This window comes from Equus przewalskii, chromosome 26 (assembly GCF_037783145.1).
Source record: "Equus przewalskii isolate Varuska chromosome 26, EquPr2, whole genome shotgun sequence".
Taxonomy (NCBI): domain Eukaryota; kingdom Metazoa; phylum Chordata; class Mammalia; order Perissodactyla; family Equidae; genus Equus; species Equus przewalskii.
In genome coordinates, this window is record NC_091856.1 from 32,616,477 (window position 1) to 32,637,127 (window position 20,651).

General features: G+C 56.6%; 1 protein-coding gene across 5 annotated transcripts in view; it reads left to right on the plus strand.

The window, feature by feature from the left end:
* Positions 1 to 20,651, plus strand: part of USP20 (ubiquitin specific peptidase 20) — a 42,618-nt gene that overhangs the window by 19,491 nt on the left and 2,476 nt on the right. For 3 of the 5 annotated variants that reach the window (XM_070596904.1, XM_070596906.1, XM_070596905.1), the window contains exons 4-22: positions 1,616 to 1,678; positions 2,052 to 2,183; positions 3,212 to 3,308; positions 3,817 to 3,886; positions 5,298 to 5,411; positions 6,661 to 6,739; positions 9,342 to 9,789; positions 10,188 to 10,328; positions 10,677 to 10,792; positions 11,063 to 11,235; positions 11,797 to 11,891; positions 15,190 to 15,223; positions 15,409 to 15,454; positions 16,457 to 16,637; positions 16,713 to 16,839; positions 17,284 to 17,453; positions 17,536 to 17,617; positions 18,585 to 18,693; positions 19,477 to 19,579. In XM_070596904.1, the coding sequence (XP_070453005.1) occupies positions 1,616 to 1,678; positions 2,052 to 2,183; positions 3,212 to 3,308; positions 3,817 to 3,886; positions 5,298 to 5,411; positions 6,661 to 6,739; positions 9,342 to 9,789; positions 10,188 to 10,328; positions 10,677 to 10,792; positions 11,063 to 11,235; positions 11,797 to 11,891; positions 15,190 to 15,223; positions 15,409 to 15,454; positions 16,457 to 16,637; positions 16,713 to 16,839; positions 17,284 to 17,453; positions 17,536 to 17,617; positions 18,585 to 18,693; positions 19,477 to 19,579 (2,380 nt within the window). The remainder of the gene's footprint in view (positions 1 to 1,615; positions 1,679 to 2,051; positions 2,184 to 3,211; positions 3,309 to 3,816; positions 3,887 to 5,297; positions 5,412 to 6,660; positions 6,740 to 9,341; positions 9,790 to 10,187; positions 10,329 to 10,676; positions 10,793 to 11,062; positions 11,236 to 11,796; positions 11,892 to 15,189; positions 15,224 to 15,408; positions 15,455 to 16,456; positions 16,638 to 16,712; positions 16,840 to 17,283; positions 17,454 to 17,535; positions 17,618 to 18,584; positions 18,694 to 19,476; positions 19,580 to 20,651) is intronic. The other 2 variants (XR_545109.2, XR_011533675.1) reach the window with 1 other exon arrangement.

A 20,651-nucleotide genomic window follows, 5' to 3' on the forward strand; every position in this document is an offset into this window, starting at 1 on the left:
GCTGTGGAAGTGACGAGAGAGGGAAGCAGGCTGGAGAAGCCTCGGGACTAATGATCGCACCTGTGTGAGAGGCGAAACTGTGCACTCACGGGTGCACGTGAGCCTAATGGAGGCGTCTTGGCTCTGAGCCCTGACACTTCTTAGTGACAGTCTGTCCCCGGGTCAGCCTGGGCCTCTGCTTCCCCACCTATAAAGCAGGTGACGACACTGAGGACTGTCCCCACCTCGTGGGGTGAGGGTGGAATTTGGGAGGGTGATGCCTCTGATGGGCTTGGCAGGGTGTGTGCCACAGACAGTACCCCATGAAACCCAGTCATGTTTTCATTATTACTGCTTATTACAAAGAAGGACAGTTATATCAAAACATGACAGTTTTATATGGGTGGTGGAATTATGGGTAATTTTCATTTTTTGTCTGTAATTCTGTAGTATTTTCCAAATTTCCTACAAGTGTGTGTTTACTGCATTTTATAATCATATTAAAAATAACTATTACTTAAAATTTCCGGGGGCTGGCCCCGTGGCCAGTGGTTAAGTTTTCACGCTCTGCTGCGGCAGCCCAGGGTTTCCCTGGTTCGGATCATGGGCGTGGACATGGCACCGCTCATTGGGCCACGTTGAGGCAGCATCCTACATGCCACAACTAGAAGGACCCACAACCAAAATATACAACTATGTACTGGGGGAATTTTGGGAGAAAAAGCAGAAAGAAAAAAAAAAAGATTGGCAACAGTTGTTAGCTCAGGTGCCAATCTTTTAAAAAAAAAAGTTTCCTTAAAAACAAACACAAGTAGAAACAAGACAGGCTGAGGGGAAGACATCGCAGTTCAAGTCTGCTTTTGCAGAAAACACGGGGGCCTGCAGGGTACTCTGGCCTGTCACTCAGTGTAAAGTAGATTGCAAGACACTGTCTGGGCCCCTGGGGAACAGCAAGAAGTAGGACGCGTGGTCCTGCCTCCTGGGAGCCCACAGACCCCCAGAGAGACGGATGTGGAAGCCTCATGCAGAAAGCCGCTCATCCTCTATGACTCAGAAGGCCCTCCCCAGCCTGCATGGTGCTGATCACGGTGGAAAGGACAGCGCTCCTGTGGGGAAGCGGGCCAAGGGCTGGGTGGAGGCCTGCGGCTGAGGCACTGAGCTGGCCTTGGAGGATGGGTAGATTTGGGTGGGAGAGTGCAAGGCCAAAGGCAGGGTCTTCAGGGTCCTGCAGGGCCCCCCGTGGGGCCCTGGGTCAGCACTGGGTCCCGACTGCCTCTGCCCGTCTGGCATCCCCCATTGGAAAATGTCTGTGAGGCCCACAGAAGTGTGCGTCCCGACAACTGGCCCAGTAGGAAGTGGGGTTTTGGCCGAAAAGGGATGAGTGGACGGGGAGAGGGTCTGGGCGCCAAGTAGCCAGGCCGTAGCCCATCTCGCTCAGAGCGCAGCGGCAGCTTTTATGGGGGCCACGCCTGCCCAACGCGAACTTCAGGCATTTACGTAAGCCTGTGTTCCCGCAGGGTGGCAGGGCCTCAATTCCTTGTGGGTCCTGTCGGGTGGAGATGGGGGACACTGGCTCACTATGCTGGCACCGTCTTCTTGGCCAGCCCTAATCCACTCCTCTCCCCTCTCTCCCCAGGTCGCCTGCCCCTACGTTGGCTGTGGAGAGTCCTTCGCTGACCACAGCACCATTCACGCACAGGTGAGGGTGGTAGCCGGGAACACGGCTCTGCAGTCAGACAGCGCAGAGTTCAAACCCCAGCTCCAGCTGCCTCCCAGCTCCATCCACCTGCTCTGGGTCTCAGTGTCTATGTCTGTAAAATGAGAAGAATCGTAGCAGGGTTGCTGCAAAGAAGCAAGAGCTAGTGCAGGTGCAAGCACTTGGCAGCTGTCCATGCTGGATAAGCAGCAGCCGTTGGCATTCCCGGCTGGAGGGTGAGCAGGTGCCGGGCTTCCAGGCCCTGTGCTGACCAGGCCTCTCCCTGAGGCCTGGGAGCTGAGGCAGCCCCGATGCAGGCTTCAGGCATGTCTTGGGCCCGTGTATCCTTGACCCTGTTTTGGATCTGGCCCTCCAGGTGAAAAAGCACAACCTGACGGTGAACCTGACCACGTTCCGGGTGTGGTGTTATGCCTGTGAGAGGGAGGTGTTCCTGGAGCAGCGGCTGGCGGCCCACCCGCCAGGCCCCTCGCCCAAGTTCTCGGAGCAGGTGAGGGGGTGCTGCAGGGTCGGTTTGGTTGGTGGTGACAGGTGTCGAGGGCAGGGCCATGTGATCTGAACATCGGTGGAGCGTGGATTGGTGGGTCCCAGACGGTGTCTGTCCCTGGTGAGTGTTCTCAGGTGACTTTGAGGAGCTCGTGTCGGCAGATGCTCGCTGAGCCCCCGCCAGGTGCCAAGGCCCGTGTGAGGTGATGAGGACAGAGGTGACTGGGAGCCGGCCTCCCTCAGGGAGCTCACAGGCTGGGGGGAGGCCGTGGGGAGGTGAGGGTCTGGGTGCGCCGGGGCCGTGGGGCCGGTGGAGAGGCCCTGGCAAGCCCAGGTGTAAAATGAGCCCAGGGGAATCATGAGGAGTCACTGCAGGTGCTTCTCTGTGGGAAACGCCTGGAAACCCACTGGGCGTGCGCCAAGCGGGGCGCCGTGCAGCCCTTAGAGGTGGCGGCTCAGCGCGCGGGCGCGGAGGCCCAGCATGGGGCGGTGGTCCGTAAACCAGTTGTGGGACTGGCCAGCAGGATGGGGGCACAGGGAGGCTGGGATGTGCGTGTGCGCGTTGTGCCTCCCCCACGTTTAGATGGTGCCCGGCACGGAAGAGCTGCTCGGTCAGTGTGTGTGGAGCACATTTGTGGGCGTGTCAGCGTTTATGATTTTTTACCAAAAACGCTGTGAAACAATATATTCAGTGCCCTGTTTTGAAGCATGTTTATGTTAACAGTTTAAAATCTACAGAGATACATAGAGACTATTAACGGTGGTTGTCTCGGAAAAGTAGGATTGCATGTTGTTGTTCTTTGTTTCTGATTTTTTCCAAATTTACTATAAATAAGATAAATTATTACTATTCATTATCGTGAATAAGGGCAAGGCCAACGATGCCATCTCTTTCCCGGTATCCTCTGCTCCCACGGGCTGGCTCAGTGCAGGCTCGCGGCTGAGGCTTGGCTTCCTTCCCCCGGAGGCACATGGGCCTCTGGTGCCGACTCCCCCTCCTCCCGTTTTCCTCACTTGGAGTCTCTAACGCAGGACGCCCCGCTGCCCTCCCACCCTCTGAAAGCCGTCCCGATTGCTGTGGCCGATGAGGGAGAGTCCGAGTCAGAGGACGATGACCTGAAACCTCGAGGTAACGGCCCCCCCGCGGGACAGGGCTGCTGCTGGGCCAGGCGGAGGCCTTGGTGGCGGGCAGGGAAGCTCTGTGAGCTGTGCTGCAGGGGCAGGGAAGGGCGGCGGGATGGCCATCCGTACAGCATGGCGGCTTCTCCTGGAGGGCCAGCTGCCCGACTGAGGCCTGGAGGCCTGGCAGTCGTCGTGCCCTGTGTCAGCCCTGTGGCCCTGGGCAGGCCGGCGCCTCTGCACCCGGCCTCTTGCCTGTACAGTGTGGACCATGGGCCGGGCTGCGTGGAGGGCAGAGGCATCCGTCTGTTCCGTACACTCAGGGAACCGTGGGCATTGTGAGCAGGAAGCATGTTAACTTAGTTGGAAGATTTCTGGGGTGCAGCAGCAGCCACCGTGTCCTGCTCTGCCTGGGTCCTGATGGCTGGAGAGCCACAGCCATCTCCCGGGGTGTGCTGTGAGCTTCCTGGCGGGGCAGCACGCTCACCTTCCCCTCCCCGTGTGCACTGCTTTCCTAGGCCTCACGGGCATGAAGAACCTGGGGAACTCCTGCTACATGAATGCTGCCCTGCAGGCCCTGTCCAATTGGTAGGTGGTCACCTCATCTGGGAGATGGGGGTCAGGGGACGTCCCCGGGAAATAGCAGCAGCAGCCTCAGAGTTGTGTTGCATATGTTGCATATGGATACACATCAAAACCCCTGAAAACACACAATGACCCAGCAATACTTCCCGTCGGCCTGGATCCTAAGGAGGTAACCAGAGATGTGGAGAAAGTTGTCTGTGCCAGCATGTTCATCTTCTGTGGTTTATTGGAAACCACTTAAACAATTGAAACAGTTAGAGTGCAAATTCATCCTAGGCCAGCCTTACAGTGAGTGCAGGAAAAGATGGTGCAGGACAATATTTACTGAAATGGGAAGGGGTTCAGAATATGGTAGCGGGAAAAGGAGATTGTAAAGCTTTGTATGGTGCAATCCCGTTTTGGGGGGAAGTATTAGCTTCCATCTGGGATAGGCTGTGACCTCCATGAGGCCCGGGCATCTCCTATGCCTGCTGCACAGATGTCCACCTAGTGGGACTCAGTGTATGTGTATGTGAAGGGCGGATGGGGGAGGGGTATGTGTGCATAGAAAAGGCTACAAGGATATGCCCGAGTCTTCAGAGTCGCTGTCTTCATGTGGTAGGATTAAGGTCGATTATTATTGTCTGCTTGTCTGTATTTTCTAGTTTTTCTACAATGAATGTATATTTCTTATGTAATGAGATAAGTTTCAAAAACATGAGGGAAAGGGGAGTGGAGGGGATGCCGTCTGGCTCCAGAAGGTTCCTACAGAATGGGCTGACAGGAGGAGCAGGTGCTGCTTCCTCTCGTTCACGCAGCAGGCGTCCCCTGACCCCACGGCCCTGAAGTGGGGCGCTCACCTGACCTGGGGGAGGAGGGGCCAGGTCTCGCACCCCAGGGCCGCCATAACAAAGTGCCACAGACCAGGGGCTCGAACAACAGAAGTTTCTTCTCTCCGGGTTCTGGAGGCTGGAATCCAAGGTCAAGGTGCGGGCAGGTTGGCTGCTTCTGAGGCCTCTCTCCTTGCCTTGCAGACAGGCCCCTTCTCCCTGTGTTTTGATGTCATCTTCCCTCTGTGCATGTTTGTGTCCCAATTTCCTCCTCTTATAAGGACACCAGTCATACTGGACTAGGGCCCACCCTGATGACCTCATTTTAAGCTAATCACCTCCTTAAAGACCCTGTCTCCAAATACAGCCGCATTCTGAGCTCTGGGGTCAGGGCTTCAGCATAGGGATTTTGGGGGACACAATCCAACCTGTAACAAGTGGGATCCTTCTAGTCATCTGCAGGTGTTTCTGGCTGCAGGGGGCTCCGGCACATCCCCCACACAAGCAGTGCCCCCACAGGAAACTTGCTTCTCCACCCAGGTTTTCAAACAGTGCCATGTCCTCTTCTTTTCTCTTCTGCTCCCCTCGCTTCCCCTGTCCCCCAGCCCTCCGCTGACCCAGTTCTTCTTGGAGTGTGGAGGCCTGGTGCGCACGGACAAGAAGCCAGCCCTGTGCAAAAGTTACCAGAAGCTGGTCTCTGAGGTCTGGCACAGGAAACGGTGAGTGGCCGAGCCCCTGACCTCGGGCAGCTGTGTGTGGACGAGGATTTTCTCTCAGGCCCTCGGTCGAGCACTTGCCATACTTTACTCTGCGTAATGCTCATGGCACCCCTGTGAAGTGTCGGTCAGAGCCAACCCTATTTTACAGACTGGGGAAACTGAGGTTCAGAGAGATCTTGCTCCAGGTCACACAGCTTGGGAAAGGAGGAGGTAGAATTTGAACCTGGCGTTGAGCTGAGCCGGCAGCCACCATGCGCTCAGAGGAAAGAATCTCATGGTGGCGGCTGGTGCTGATGAGGCGGGGGCTTCACCTGTGTGAAACGAATTCAAGGACCGGAAGCTTGGGTTAGCCCTGTGTCTCCAGGGAAAGGCAAGATTGGGAATAACTTAAAATGAATGCACAGAAATACATTAAGCGTAAACCAGATTTTAAAACAGTTTGATGCAATGTAATTCCAATTTTGTAGGAAGCCAGGTTTAAGTGTATGCCTGTACATAATGTTGTATATGTGTCTGTATTTTCATGGAAAAATCTGGACATCTTAATGGTAGTTATCTCTGGGTAGTACTGTTAGTGGTGGTGTTTCTTTGTTGGGCTTTTCTGAAATTTTTGATTTTTCAATAATGAACTTGTATTACTTTTGAAATTAGAAAAAGCACAATAGGGCCGGCTCCGTGGCCGAGTGGTTAAGTTTGCGTGCTCCGCTGCAGCGGCCCAGGGTTCGGATCCTAGGCGCGGACATGGCACCACTCGTCAGGCCACGTTGAGGCGGCGTCCCACATCCCACAACTAGAAGGACCTGCAACTAAGATATACAACTATGTACTGGGGGGGCTTTGAGAAATAAAGCAGAAAAAAAAAAAAGGTTGGCAACAGTTAGCCCAGGTGCCAATCCTTAAAAATAAAAAGGAAGATTGGCAACAGTTGTTAGCCTAGGTGCCAATCTTAAAAAAAAAAGAAAAAGAAAAAGCACAATAAGTATTCTGGAGTGAAAACAATTTTAAAGTAGGCTTGTCGTGGACCGGTGGAAAAGGACGCCATCCTAGTCAAGAGCTCTTTGCCTGGTGGAGCCGCAACTTGACATTTTCCTTCTTGACTGTAGGGATGTGCGAGCCTGCTGGGCTCCTGGCCGGGTCGGCGCCTCCTGGCAGTGCAGGAGAGTCTGATCGGCCTCGCTGACTGCCGGCCCTGGAGGGGTGAGGAGCTTGGAGCCGGCTACCGGCGCTAATGGGTCTGGTCTTCCTACAGCCCAAGCTACGTGGTTCCCACCAGCCTGTCCCACGGGATCAAGTTGGTCAACCCGATGTTCCGAGGCTATGCCCAGCAGGTAGGCCGTTGGAGCTGCCCAGGGGACCCCCACTACCTCCCAGGCCTGGCTTTGACACCAAGACCAGCATGGAAAACAGTAACAGCGGTGCAGCATGGTGAAGCGGCTCTCCCCGTCAGAGCCTCGCTGCCTGAGCCCTCACGTGTGTGAGGACGTGGGAACCTCCCAGCAGCCTGCCAGGATGGGGAGACTGAGGCTCAGCGGGCCACGGCCCTTGCCCAGGTCACCCAGCTGGTGCCTGGTGAGGGGAAATTTGACCTCAGGCAGTCTGACTCCGGAGTCTGTGCTCTGCGTAAACAACGGCACGGGGTTTCTCCTTCCCCAGACCACAGGCAGAATTTCCCTTTATTAAAGTAGACCTTTGATTACAAGTTTCTGTAAGTCTAGAGAACCCCTTTGAAACCAGCAATATCTATTGCGGAAAACCATGGGGCCTAGACAAAGCAGAACACAGCCGTACATGTGCCCCAGCCCCGAGCTGAGCCGGTCGTTCCTGTGGTCCAGGTCCCTGCCCCCGATAGGCACACGGCCTGTGTTCACTGCTGGGCGTGCGGGTGGAGCGGAACCTGATGGCATTGCTGTCTCTGCTGCCTGAATGTGGGGGCCAGGCACAGGGCAGCGGTCACGCGAGGGCTGCCTTCCGCCCCACCCTTCGGCCCCACCACCCTACCTCCCAGCCCTTCCTGGGGGGAGGGCTGCTGGGTATTTCTCTGCTCACACCCTCGGTTGGAGGAATGCCAGGCTCCCGACTGAGAAGCCCTGTGCAACCTAAACTTCACCCATTTTGGAAAGTGATAATGTCCACTGATGAAAATTCACCATTCACCATTTATTAGGTGGTCACCACCTGCCACATAAGTACAGCCCTGTTCATCCTCACAGAACTCTCTCGAAGTGGGCCCTGTCATCACCCCTGTGGTATAGGTAAGGAGCTGAGGCTCAGAGAGGTTCTATACCTTGCTTAGGTCACACAGCACACAGTGGCAGGGATGAGATTCAGGCCTAGCTGAGCCATCCCTCCCTGCAGTGCCACCTTCATTCTCTACAGGGCGCCTTGCTGGCCCTGGGGCTCTCAGTGAGGACGCTGTGGGGTAGGGCCACTCAGCTGCTGCATAGCATACACTCGGACTCCAGAAACATCCTTTTCTCTCGTTCTTGGAAATAATGCACAGGACGTTTCTGAGCCTGAAAGGTAGATGCAGCTGTGGGCCTCAGTTAATAGCCAGAGGCTGCTGTGTTTCCACATAGCTTGAGCTTTAAGTGACGACTGCAGAGTACTTTTGTTAAAAGGAAGAACCAGAAAGAAAAGTGGATGGCGTATCGAGAGCCTGTTTCTCAAAAGCACCTTTCGGTGTCCCTGGCATGGGACACACTTCTCCTCCCGCTCCCTCTCTGCTGTGAGAGAAGCTCGCCGTCCACTTCTCTGATCTGAGCCTGATACCTGGCCTTCGCAAATCTGCGCAGAGCCCTCCCTCCCCACCGCCAGCACTCAGAGACGGGCCCTCTCTCCAAATCCGGGATGTGAGGCTTTGGGCTTGGCTGGGTCTGGCCACTGCATGACCCCCGCCTCACGTGGGTCGGGAACTGGGCCCGGAGGGCTGCTTCTGACGCCTGTGAGGGACAGAACTGGACTTGGAACCCAGTGGCCCAGCACCACACCAAGTGCCCCAGTTGTCCATGGCCAGCTGCTGTCACCATCTTCTGACCTTTAAAGTGTCTCCTGTGTGTGCACCTCTCTTGGCTGGGCTCAGTGGCAGGCTGTGCCTGAGGCATCGCTGCCCTGGCTTCCCGCGAGTCATAGATGAGTCGTAATAATACGCAGAATCACTGTTGTGGTTTGAGACCCAGCCAGCCTGACGTGGCAGCCTGGTCGGGGTCATGCCCAGGTCTGTGGGAAGGTGAGCTTCTGCCTCCGGAGCCTGTGCTCATGTCACAGGCCACAGTGGCAAGGGGAGGCGTGGGCGCAGAGGGCTGGAGCAAGAGTCAAGGGGAGGCGTGGGCGTGGGGGCTGGAGCAAGAGTCAAGGGGAGGCGTGGGCGTGGAGGGCTGGAGCAAGAGTCAAGGGGAGGCATGGGTGTGGGGGCTGGGGCAGGACTCAGAGAGCAGCATTGAGGTGCAGGTGGCCTAGCTGCCAGGTGATGTCGCTCCCTGCAGCTCTCACCTGAGCCCTCACATGCACACATGCCTTCGGTATCACCTTTGTCCTTCCACAGGCTCCCTAACCACCCCAGTGGGTCCCCTCCTTTAGGCTGAATGTGGTCCCTCTGCTTTCTCCCACACTGAGTTGGAAGCAGGGTTCCAGGTCATTAAGAACGTGAGCTCTGAGGAGTCAGGTGAGGGTCTCAACTTGGCCACTTTACAGCTGTGTGACCTGGGAGGAGTCCCTCAGCCTCTCTGAGCCTCAGTGCCATCAGGAGTTTAGGGTTAGGACAGAACTGCCCTGGAGGCCACTGTGAGGGGTTGATCAGTGCATCTGCACAGGGCGCCAGCAAGGCCCCGGAGCTGAGGTGGCCGGCATCCTCGTCAGCAGAGGCAGTGTGTGCTTGTGGCAGGTTCCTCCCACCCCCAGGGACAGCCCTTGTGACGCGACCCCTGGTTCCAGGACACCCAGGAGTTCCTGCGCTGCCTGATGGACCAGCTGCACGAGGAGCTCAAGGAGCCAGTGGTGGCGGCAGCGGCGGCCCTGACAGAGGCTCGGGACTCAGACTCGAGCGACTCAGATGAGAAGCGCGAGGGCGACCGGAGCCCATCAGAGGACGAGTTCCTGTCCTGTGACTCAAGCAGTGACCGGGGTGAGGGCGATGGGCAGGGGCGTGGCGGGGGCAGCTCGCAGGCCGAGACGGAGCTGCTGATCCCAGACGAGGCGGGCCGCGCCATCTCCGAGAAGGAGCGGATGAAGGACCGCAAGTTCTCCTGGGGCCAGCAGCGCACAAACTCGGAGCAGGTGGACGAGGATGCCGACGTGGACACTGCCATGACTGCCCTTGACCACCAGCCCACGGACGCTCAGGCACCGTCACCGCGGTCTGCCAGCCCCTGCCGCACGCCAGGTACCAGACAACTGCTCGGGGAACCACGGCCCTGTTTGTCCTGCGCCTGCAGCGTCCCGAGCGCGGATAAGCAGTGTCCTGTTAGCTCCCCCTGCACCCTCGGGGGTTCCACCACTAGATCCAACTTCCGGCTGGGAAATCAGTTGGCTACATGATGTGTCCGGACTCCCTCAGCTAACAAAGCTGAGTGACCGCCTTGAGCTGTCCACTGGAGACGTGGAGAATGTGGACAGCACGTCCTGTGTGTCTGCTGAGGGCTGGGGTGGGCGCAGGACAGAGGAGACACGGTGGGTGCAGGCCTCGGTCCCTTTGGGAGGTGCTGGCAGGTCCTCTTCCTGACCAGGCACCAGAGCTGGCTTGGCCGCCCTAGTCCAGCCCAGTCCCCTCTCTGCCCCCAGAGCCAGACAACGAGGCCCACATGCGCAGCGCCTCTCGCCCCTGCAGCCCCGTCCACCACCACGAGGGCCACGCCAAGCTGGCCAGCAGCCCTCCTCGTGCGAGCCCCGTGAGGATGGGACCATCATACGTGCTCAAGAAAGGTTCGGAGGATCGGGCAGGGAGGGCAGGTCAGCAGGGCGCCGGCACGTGGAGCTCGGGCCTGGCAGTGGAAGTCGTGCCTGTGGCTGTCATTTTTGAGTGCTCGTTGCCAGGGGCTGTGCCACGTACTCCTCCCGCAGTGTCTCTGAGCTTTCCTAATGCCACTGGGACATGAGTAGGGCGGGGTGCGGGGGGGGGGGCTCCCATCTTACAGACGATGACTGAGGCACCGGGTTGGGAATTGCAGACCCAGTCACAAGACTCGTACAGATCTGACCCCGTATCGTAGCCAAGCTAGCCCCCACACCTGCCCACTGCGGGCTGGGCCTAGTCCTGTGCTGTGCCCCCAGCCCAGGTCTTGAGCGCCGGCAGCCGCAGGCGGAAGGAGCAACGCTACCGCAGCGTCATCTCCGACATCTTCGACGGCTCCATCCTCAGCCTCGTGCAGTGCCTCACTTGTGACCGGGTGGGTGCCCCGGGCGTGGGGGAGCGTGCTGGTCTTCACTGTCCTCGGCAGTCCTCGCTCGGGTTGTGGGGCGGCGGATGCTCCACAGGGTGCCTCTGCCTCTCTAGGGGAGCGCCTGGTTCTGGGGCTCCTGTGTCTGAGGGCTGGGGAGCAGGCCTGCTGGCCCACACCTACTGGCCAGTGGCTGGGGTTCAGGGTGCAGACTTAGCTTTGTCTGGGCAGCGTAGAACCCTGGAATGTGGAGACCCAGGCTGACCTTCAACCCCACAGGTGTCCACCACGGTGGAGACATTCCAGGACCTGTCGCTGCCCATTCCTGGCAAAGAGGACCTGGCCAAGCTCCACTCGGCCATCTACCAGAACGTGCCGGCCAAGCCAGGAGCCTGCGGGGACAGCTACGCCGCCCAGGGCTGGCTTGCTTTCATCATGGAGTATATCCGAAGGTAGGCCCGCCTTCCCGCTCGCTGGAGAAGCAAGACCACCTTGGCGCAGCTGTCCTTGAACTTGCCTCCTGGGCAGGCGCAGACCTGAAACAGCAGAGTACAAGCGTTTGCAGGGATGAGAGTAGAGTCCGGAAGGGAGCTCGAGGCTGCAGGAGGCGTGGGAGTTAGCTAAGTGGGGTGGGGATGTCCCTTGGCCACCCTGGGATGGCTGGGACTGGAAGGCGGGTGACGACGGACATGACCCAGTGGCAGCTAGAAAGGAGGGCAGCTAGAAAGGAGGACGGCAGAGGGAGTCCAGGCCCCGCCCTGCCTCATGTTGGGAACCCATACCGTGCCCAGAGGAGGGACCAGCGTGATGGCGCCCTTCACAGTGAGGAAGGCGGGGCTCAGAGAGAGGTGATGTCACCGTCCCAGGGACACTGAGCTCTCAGCTGGTGGTCTCAGGTGTCTGGCTCCAGCCCTCTGCCCACTCCACGCATGGGCCAAGCTGCCTCTAGGCCCGAGCACACCTCCATCCCAAGGCCCTGGCAGCACCCTCCCACCCCCATTCTGTCTCCGCAGGTTCGTGGTATCCTGTACCCCCAGCTGGTTTTGGGGGCCAGTTGTCACCCTGGAAGACTGCCTCGCTGCCTTCTTCGCTGCCGATGAGCTGAAGGGTGGGTCAGCTGGCTGGCTGGGGGTGCTGCTGGGCCGGCTACAGTTCGCGTTCTGGCATTCACTGTCGCTAGGTGTTCCCTTCCGGCCGGCTAGGCGGGGGGTGCGTGCTGTCCCAGCCCCACCTCCCTGTAGCTCTTAGGGGTTCACCTGTGTTTCTTTTTTTACCAGTTTGGTGGACAAAAATGACATCATGCTTTAATTTTTGCATTTCCTTGATTATTAATGAGCTTGAACAGTTTTTCATTAAGTGTGTTAGCTGTTTGTATTTCCTATTTTGAAATTTCCCATTCCGATCCTTTTCCTATTTTTCTGCTGTTTGGCGTCTTATTAACCTTTAGGCAAACTCTTCTTAGTTTTTAATTGTGGTGAAATATACATAATGTGGCCTTCTTAGCCATTTTTAAGTGTAAGTTCAGTACTGTGAACTATGTTCTCGTTATAAAAGGAGATAACTTAGGAACAGCTAAATGGAGGAAATGCTTAGGGCAAGGCATGTGGGAAAGGCATGGAGCTTCCATGCTCTCTGAGCGCCGCTCTCCCCGAGTCTCCACGTGTTCAGAAGCTCTCTGAACCCCATACGACTGGGATTTTTCTGGAGGCTTCCTCACGTAGGCGGGATCAATTATTGTCTCCGTTTCCAGCCCCTCTCCCCTCTCTGAAGGATGGGGGGCGGGGCTGAAAATTCCAAACTTCTAATCATGGCTTGCTCTTTCTGGTGAGCAGCCCCCATCCAGGAGCCCACCCAGAGTCACCTTATTAGAGCAAAAGACACTGCCATCACCCAGGAAATTCCAAGAGATTTAGGGACTTTGTGTCAGGAACCAGAGTCAAAGGCTGAATGTTAGAACAAAAAATGCTCCTCATGCTCTTACCACTTAGGGAATTGCAGAGACTTTAAGAGCCCTGTGCCAGGAGCCTCGGGCAGAGACCAATATTTATATTTTCTATTATCTCACACTCTTCTTCGGTTCCTTTCATCAATGTCGTATAGTTTTCAGTGTACAGATTTTTCACTTTGGTGAAATTTATTCCTATGTGTTTTATTGTTTTTGATGCTATTATAAAGGGTTTTTCTTTTGTTTTCTTTATTTCTCATTCAGGTTATTTTTGTTAGTGTATAGAAATGCAACTGATTTTTGTAGGTTGATTTTTGCATTCTACAACTTTGCCGAATTCGTTCATTAGTTCTGACAGTGTTTTGGTGGAGTCTTTGGGTTTTCTATACCCAAGATCATGTCATCTGCAAACAGGGACAATTTTGCTTCCTCTGTTTGGATTCTCCTTATTACTTTTTCTTGCCTAATTGCTCTGGCTAGGACTTGCATGCTGTGTGGATAGGAGTGGTGCGAGTGGGCATCCTTGTCATGTTCGTGGTCTTAGAGGAAAGCTGTCAGCTTTTCATTTTTGAGTATGATGCCAGCTGTGGGTTTATCTTATATGGCCTTTGTTATGTTGAGGCATGTTCCTTCTAAACCCAATTTGTTGAGTGCTTTTATTGTGAAAGGGTGTTGAAATTTGCCAGATGCTTTTTCTGTGTCTATTGAGAGGATCGTAGGATATTTTTCCTTCATTCTGTTAATGTAGTGTATCATGTTTGTTGACTTGCATTTGATAAACCATCCTTGCATCCCAGGGATAAATCCCATTTGATCATGGTGTATGATGCTTTTAATATGCTGTTGAATTCAGTTTGCTAAAATCTTTTGAGGATTTTTGCATCCGTGTTCATCAGGGATGTTGGCCTCTGGTTTCCCTTTCTTGTGGTGTCCTCACCTGGCCTTGGTATCAGGGTGAAGCTGGCCTTGGAAAATGAGTTTGGGAGTGCTCCCTCCTCCTCAGTTTTCTGGAAGTGTTTGAGAAGGAGTGGCGTTAATTGCTCTTTGAATGTTTGGTAGAATTCCCCAGTGAAACCTCTGGTCCTGGGCTTTTCTTTCTTGGGAGGTTTTTGATTACAGCTTCAATCTCCTTAGTCGTTAGTGGTCTGTTCAGATTTTCTGTTTCTTCATGATTCAGTCTTGCTAGGTTGTGTGTTTCTAGGCATTTGTCCGTTTCCTCTAGGTTGTCCAGTTTTTTGGTGTATAACTGGTCCTGGTGGCCTCTTATGAGCCTTTGTGTTTCTGTAGTGTCAGTTGTCAGTACCCACCTCTATTTATAATTTTGTTTATTTGAGTCCTCTCCCTTTTTTCTTGGTTAATCTAGGTAAAGGTTTGTCAATTTATCTTTTTGAAAAACCAACTCTTAGTTTCAGTGATTTTTCTCTATTGTCTTTCTAGTCTCTGTCCCATTTATTTCAGCTCTAATCTTTATTATTTCCTTCCTTCTGCTAACTTCGGCCTTAGTTTATTCTTCTTTTTCTAATTTCTTAAGGTGTGAAGTCAGGTTGTTTAAGGTCTCTCTTTTTTTAATGTAGGCATTTTTTGCTGTAAAATTCCCTTAGGGCTGCTTCCGCTGCATCTCATAAGTGCTGACATGTTGTATTTTCATTTTTGTTTGTGTCTCAAGATGCGTTCTGATTTCCGTTTTGATTTCTTCTTTGACCCATCGGTTGTTCAGGAGTATATGGTTTAATTTCCACATATTTGTGAATTTTTTAGTTTTCCTCCTGTTGTTTCTAGTTTCATATGACTATGGTTGGAAAAGATACTAGATATGATCTCAGTCTTCTTAAAGTTAAGATTTGCTTGGTGGCCCAATGCATGACCTCTCCTGGAGAATGTTCTGTGTGCACTTGAGAATCTGCTGCTGTTGGATGGAATATTCTGTGTATGTCTTTTAGGTCCATTTGGTCTGTAGAGTTATTCCTGTCTTTTGTTCCCTTATTTTCTGTCTGGGTAATCAGTCCAATGTTGAAAGTTGGGTACTGAAGTCCCCTATGCCATTGTATTGCTGTCTGTTTCTCCCTTCAGTTGCGGCAATACTTGCTTTAAATATTTAAATGCTCCAGGTGCATGTGTAAATATTTAGGTGTTGGGTGCATATGTATTTACAATAGTGACGTCCTCTGGATGAATTGACCCCGTTGTCACTATACAGTGACCCTCTCTGTCTCTTGTAACTGATTCTGACGGGAAGTCTGTTTTCTCTGATATAAATATAGCCCCCTTGCTCTCTCTTGGTTTCCATTTACATAGACTGTCTCTCTCCATCCCTTCACTTGCAGCCTGTGTGTGTTCTCAAAGCTCGAGGGAGTCTCTTGTAGGCAGCATGTTGTGGTTTTATTTCTTAAGCATAAGTCACTACATGTACTTCTGTCCCCATGGCCGTGCCTGCTAACCTGCATCACTTTTACTGCCCTAGGTGACAACATGTACAGCTGTGAACGGTGTAAAAAGTGAGTGTGTGACTCTAGGGGCTTCTCCCCCACTTCCCATTTCCAACCTCTGTGGTCCACCTGTGTTGCACATGCTTCCCCTGGGTTCCCCCAGACTTCCATCCTGATCTCAGAGAGGTGACCAGGGCGGGAGGGGTGCCCCCACCGCGGGTCGCTCACCGTCTCTCGCCCGCTCTCTCCCCCAGGCTGCGGAACGGGGTGAAGTACTGTAAGGTCCTGCGGTTGCCTGAGGTGAGTGGACGGCCTCTTGCCGCTGCCACCCGCCAGGGTTTCTCCACACTGATGGGTGGGGACGCACAGGGCACAGGCCGACCCTCCCTGACCGGAAGCTTCTGAGCTCAAGAGGCCCGTGGAGAGTCTGCTGCTTTGGCTGAGAGACCTCCTGGGACGGTCTGGCTAATTTTTCAGTTGGTAGCTTGGCACCCTCTCGCCTGTGGCCTCAGCTCCGTGGTCACTCAGCATGCTTTGTGAGGGCCCAGAGCAAGGCAGGCCTGGGGGCACTGAGGGTGCCACCTAGAGTAAGGCAGATGGGAGGGGAGGGCACCTGGCCGACGGGGCTGTCAGGGAAGGCCTTCTGAGGAGGTGGCGTCTCAGTGGGCCCTGAGGACGTAGGCAGGCGTCAGCCTCATGGAGGGATAGTGGGGAAGGGCCAGGTGGCAAAACTCTGAAGCAGGACGGGCTTGGCTGAGCCACGGCAGGCCCGTGTGGCTGGAGCAAAGAGGAGCGTGGCCCCAGATGCGGGTGCCTGAGGTGGTGCTGAGCGGGTTTGGGAAGGCTTTGTGGAGAAGCCTTCTAGAGGTCAGTGCCAACGGAACTAGGTGTCAAGCTCTTTGGATGGTGAATTCGACGGGCTGGTGAGAGTCAGCTTCCTGTACAGACGAGGCCAGCTATGGGACAGCCCACCTCGAGATGGCGGCCGATCCTGTTAGTGAAGCTTGGCCCTGCCATCATGTCTGCCTTTATCGGGGCTCTTAAAGGAGCCCAGCTCAGCTTCCACGCGTGGTTCTTCCACGTGTCCAGACGGAGTCAGTGGGTGGGACCCATCAGCTGGCTTGGGCTTCTAGAAGGCTCTAGCCACTGGTTTTCTTGTTTCCACCTGGCTGACAAGACCTGAGTGGGTCAAGCAGTGGGCTAATGGGTGTCCCAGGGCCCTGCCTCGAGGCCCCCGCCTGGTTACCGGGGCTCCCAGGGCCATGGGCAGCCCCGGGACGAGCGAGGCCTCCGCGCCCGCAGATCCTGTGCATCCACCTGAAGCGCTTCCGGCACGAGGTGATGTACTCATTCAAGATCAGCAGCCACGTCTCCTTCCCGCTCGAGGGCCTCGACCTGCGCCCCTTCCTCGCCAAGGAGTGCACGTCCCAGATCACCTCCTACGACCTCCTCTCGGTCATCTGCCACCACGGCACGGCAGGCAGTGAGTCTAGCCCCGCCACCCCGCCCCGTCCCCATGCCCTGGGGTGTCTGTGACCTGTCTCCCTCTCCTGTGCAGGTGGTCACTACATCGCCTACTGCCAAAACGTGATCAACGGGCAGTGGTATGAATTTGATGATCAGTACGTCACCGAGGTCCATGAGACAGTGGTGCAGAACGCCGAGGCCTACGTCCTCTTCTACAGGTGTGGGCCCTGGGAGTCAGAGGACGGCTGGGTCTGGCTGCAGAACAGTGACCGGGCCCCCAGCTGGTGACCCGGGGGCCCGGATGTCCTACCCCTCCTCCCCAGGGCTTACTCTGGGGTGTGTGGGGATGGTGGAGCTGGGGGCGTTTTAGGTCCCAGGGAGTAAGGATTTGAGTTTTTAAGAAAGAGCCCCTCATTTCTGTGGGGGAAGCGGGAAACTCAGGAAGTCGAGTCTGGGTCTTCTAGAGTGGTTCTCGTGGGAGGTGAGGGGACCAGAACCCCGGCAGGGATGGTGAGCCTCCTGAGATGCAGCCAGATCACCCAGGGGCTCAGCTGGTGGGTGGCTCTGCACACAGCGCTGGAGAGGACGTGGCTGGTGCCCCTGGACAGCGGTGAGCCCAGACACAGCCCCTCCTTCCTCTCCCCGCCCCACCCCTGCCCCAGGAAGAGCAGCGAGGAGGCTGTGCGGGAGCGGCAGCAGGTCGTGTCCCTGGCTGCCATGCGGGAGCCCAGCCTGCTACGCTTCTATGTGTCCCGAGAGTGGCTCAACAAGTTCAACACCTTCGCTGAGCCAGGGCCCATCACCAACCACACCTTCCTCTGCTCCCACGGAGGTGAGGGCGCCCTCTCTGTGGCTGGAGTACAGGGTGGGTGGGCCGAGCCCCCAGCTCTCCCTCCCTCTGCCTTCCTCCGCAGGCATCCCGCCCAACAAATACCACTACATCGACGACCTGGTGGTGATCCTGCCACAGAACGTCTGGGAGCACCTCTACAACAGGTACAGCCCCCGGGCAGCCTCTCCTGGAGGGCCAGCCTACCCTGAGCAGGCCGGGTGCTCAGCTGGGTGGGACAGGAAGACCGCTGGGACCCGTCGCTGCCCCCACTCAGGCAGCAGACCAGCGTGGAAGCAGTCTCAGGGGCTTCCTGTACAGCTGTGTCTGCACTGAGACACCCGTCAGCGGTGGTGTCCAGCGTCATCCCTCCAGTCACGAGGGACTGAAAACTGGCTCCAGCAAAAGCCTATGGGCCCCTCTCACAGAGTCCTGGGGGTGCCGGCTGCAGGGTGGGCTGGCCAGTGTGTCTCCCCAACCCTGTGCCCAGCCTGGGCCACCTTGGGCTTGTGCTGCCTGGGGCCTTCCTGGTTCAAGTCCAAGACCAAGAACGCTGAGGACCTGCCAGGCCTGGGTTGCTCTGCAGCCAGGCAGGCGGGAGGTGCCATAACCCAGAGAGTGGCCAGACTGGTCAGGAGGGAGAGGCCAGGGAGTGCTGGTACCTGGCCACCCGTTGGACTGGCTTTGCCCCATCTACTTGCAGGTCAGGCGCAGACTCTGCCCTATTGCCTGTGGGTGGATCAGAACCCCACACACTGTGGGATCCACCCTCCGTCCTGCGACCTCCCTTTGATGTCCCCAGGGTTCCGCCTGGGGCCTCTTGGCCACCACAGCTCCTGCCCAGTAGCCAGGGGAGGAAGTGAGATCCCTAAGCCATCCTTTGGCCATTAAACAAATATTTGTGATGCACCTGCCCTGGGCAGGCACTTGCTGGGTACTGTGGGCATGCTGGCGTGAAGGCGTCCTTGCCAGTGTAGTGAGCAGGGCGCTGAGGGAGCCCCTGGCGGGGAGGAGCCAGCCCAGTGGAGGGCGGCGAGTGCTGTCTGGCAAGTTCCGCTGCTTCCCCCTCAGGACCCTCACCTCACGGCTCATGTGTCTGTCTGTCTGTCTCTCTGCCTCCCACCGTGGGTGCAGGTTTGGGGGTGGCCCCGCCGTGAACCATCTGTACGTGTGCTCCATCTGCCAGGTGGAGATCGAGGCGCTGGCCAAGCGCAGGCGGATTGAGATCGACACCTTCATTAAGGTACGTGCAGGTGGGGGTGGTGCGGGGCACCCGTGGGGACCGGGGGACAGAATGAGTCAGGCTGTTTGGAAGATGTGTTCTGTGGGAGGCCGGACGTCTCAGGCTTTTCCTGGCTGAAGGGGCCGGGTTTAGTGAGGGCAGGGCTGTCTGCTTGGCATACTGTGGGGTAGCTGTCAGAGGAGAGGGTGCTGCTGTTGGGGCCGGATGATTCCTTATTGGGGGCTGTCCTGTGCCTGTAGGATGTTTAGCAGCATCCCTGGCCTCTACTCATGTGATGCCAGTGACAACCAAAATTACCTGCAGACGTTGGCAGGTGTCCCCTGGGGGCCAGAGTCCCTCCTGCTGAGGGCTCTACCGACAGACATGGAAAGGTGCCGTCCGTGAAAAAGCACATTGCTAAACATGACCAGTAGCACCCACGTAGGAAAGGGACTTGTGCAGTGGGACAGGTGTGTGAGGAGCGGGGCCCTGCGGGCCTCCCTGGTAGGGCTCAGGGCAGGGGCCCGCCCACCCGCTGGCAGGAGAAGGTCCAGTAGAGACAGCCTCTTTGTGGCCGTTGGGGAGGAAACCCATCTACCGCGCGGCCTCAATGGGGTTACTGAAGAGGTTCACCAGGATGTTCCCGGCAGACGTTTGAGTGGCGGGGTTGCGGGAGGTGTGTGTTTTCTTTGAACTCGTCTGAATTTTCTACCTGAAGTATCTAGCTTTGTCAGAGTCGGGGGCGAGGGTTGGCGGGTGTTGGGGCGTTTGTGCTGACCTTCCCCTCTCTCGGCCCCGGCCCAGCTGAACAAGGCGTTCCAGGCGGAGGAGTCACCCAGCGTCATCTACTGCATCAGCATGCAGTGGTTCCGGGAGTGGGAGGCCTTCGTCAAGGGGAAGGACAATGGTGAGTGGAGCGGGGCCCTGCCCACCCCGCAGGAGGGACTTGGGGCTGCGGGTCTGCTGGCAGTGCCGCGGAGTCCCAGCGGGGTGCCCAGGGCCTGTGCCTGCCCAGAAGGTTTCTGGGGCCACCCCTGCAGCTGAGCACTTGCCCCGCAGGAGCAGAGAACACAGGTGCTCTTCCAGTCCCGGTGCTGGGATCACTGTCCCCACCCCAGGCCGGCCACCCTATGCCCTCGGGGGACGGGAGCCGTCTTGCTCCGCCCGCTCCCTCCCACTGTCCCCCCATCCACACCCAGCAGAGGCTGCCCCTCCTCCCGCCAGCACCTTCCTTTGGGGACTCTGCTGCCCTGTGTGACAGACTTTACTGGATAGATGGCCTCAGACTCTTAGGAAAGGACTTGGACACTGTGTCCTCTGACCCTTGCATTTACGTGGGTGGAAACAAGTCCCATCCCCAGACAATTCCGAGTCCCCACGGTCCACGGCAAGGGGCAGCACAGCCCAAGCCCTGGCCTGCACGCGGCCTCCGTCACCGCCCTCCAGCCCCACACTTGGGCTCCAGACCAGGGCCTGGCGCCAGGCAGGGTTGGCAGGGCCAGCAAGTTCTATGTGCTGGACATTTGCCTTTCGGAGCATAAGCCCGAGCCATTACTTGGGAGAGGTGGGGCCTTACTGCCAGCCAGGCCCTGCCGGGCGGGAGGGCACCAGGGACCCCGGCATCCTCCCTAGTGCTGTGGAGGCAGTTGGGCGTGGTTGTGGTCGAGGACCCACTCGGAGTCGAGCCCTGCCTTGGGCCCTGGCTTTCTTTGTCTTCTGCCAGCTCTGACCTGGACGGTGATGTCACCTGTCTCCATAAACCGTTCTCGTCTCGCATGGTTGTTGGGGTGTACGTGGGATATGGGGCACACAGGAGGGCTGCTCAGCGAGATTAGAGCAACGTCCACGGCACTGGCTTCCCCACTCCCCCACCCACGCTAGGGTCTGAAACTAGTGCGCGTCCTAGCAATTCCCTCTGCCGGGTCAGGGGTGCCACCAGGCCCTCTGGCACTCAGACGTCTGTAGATGAACATTTGGTG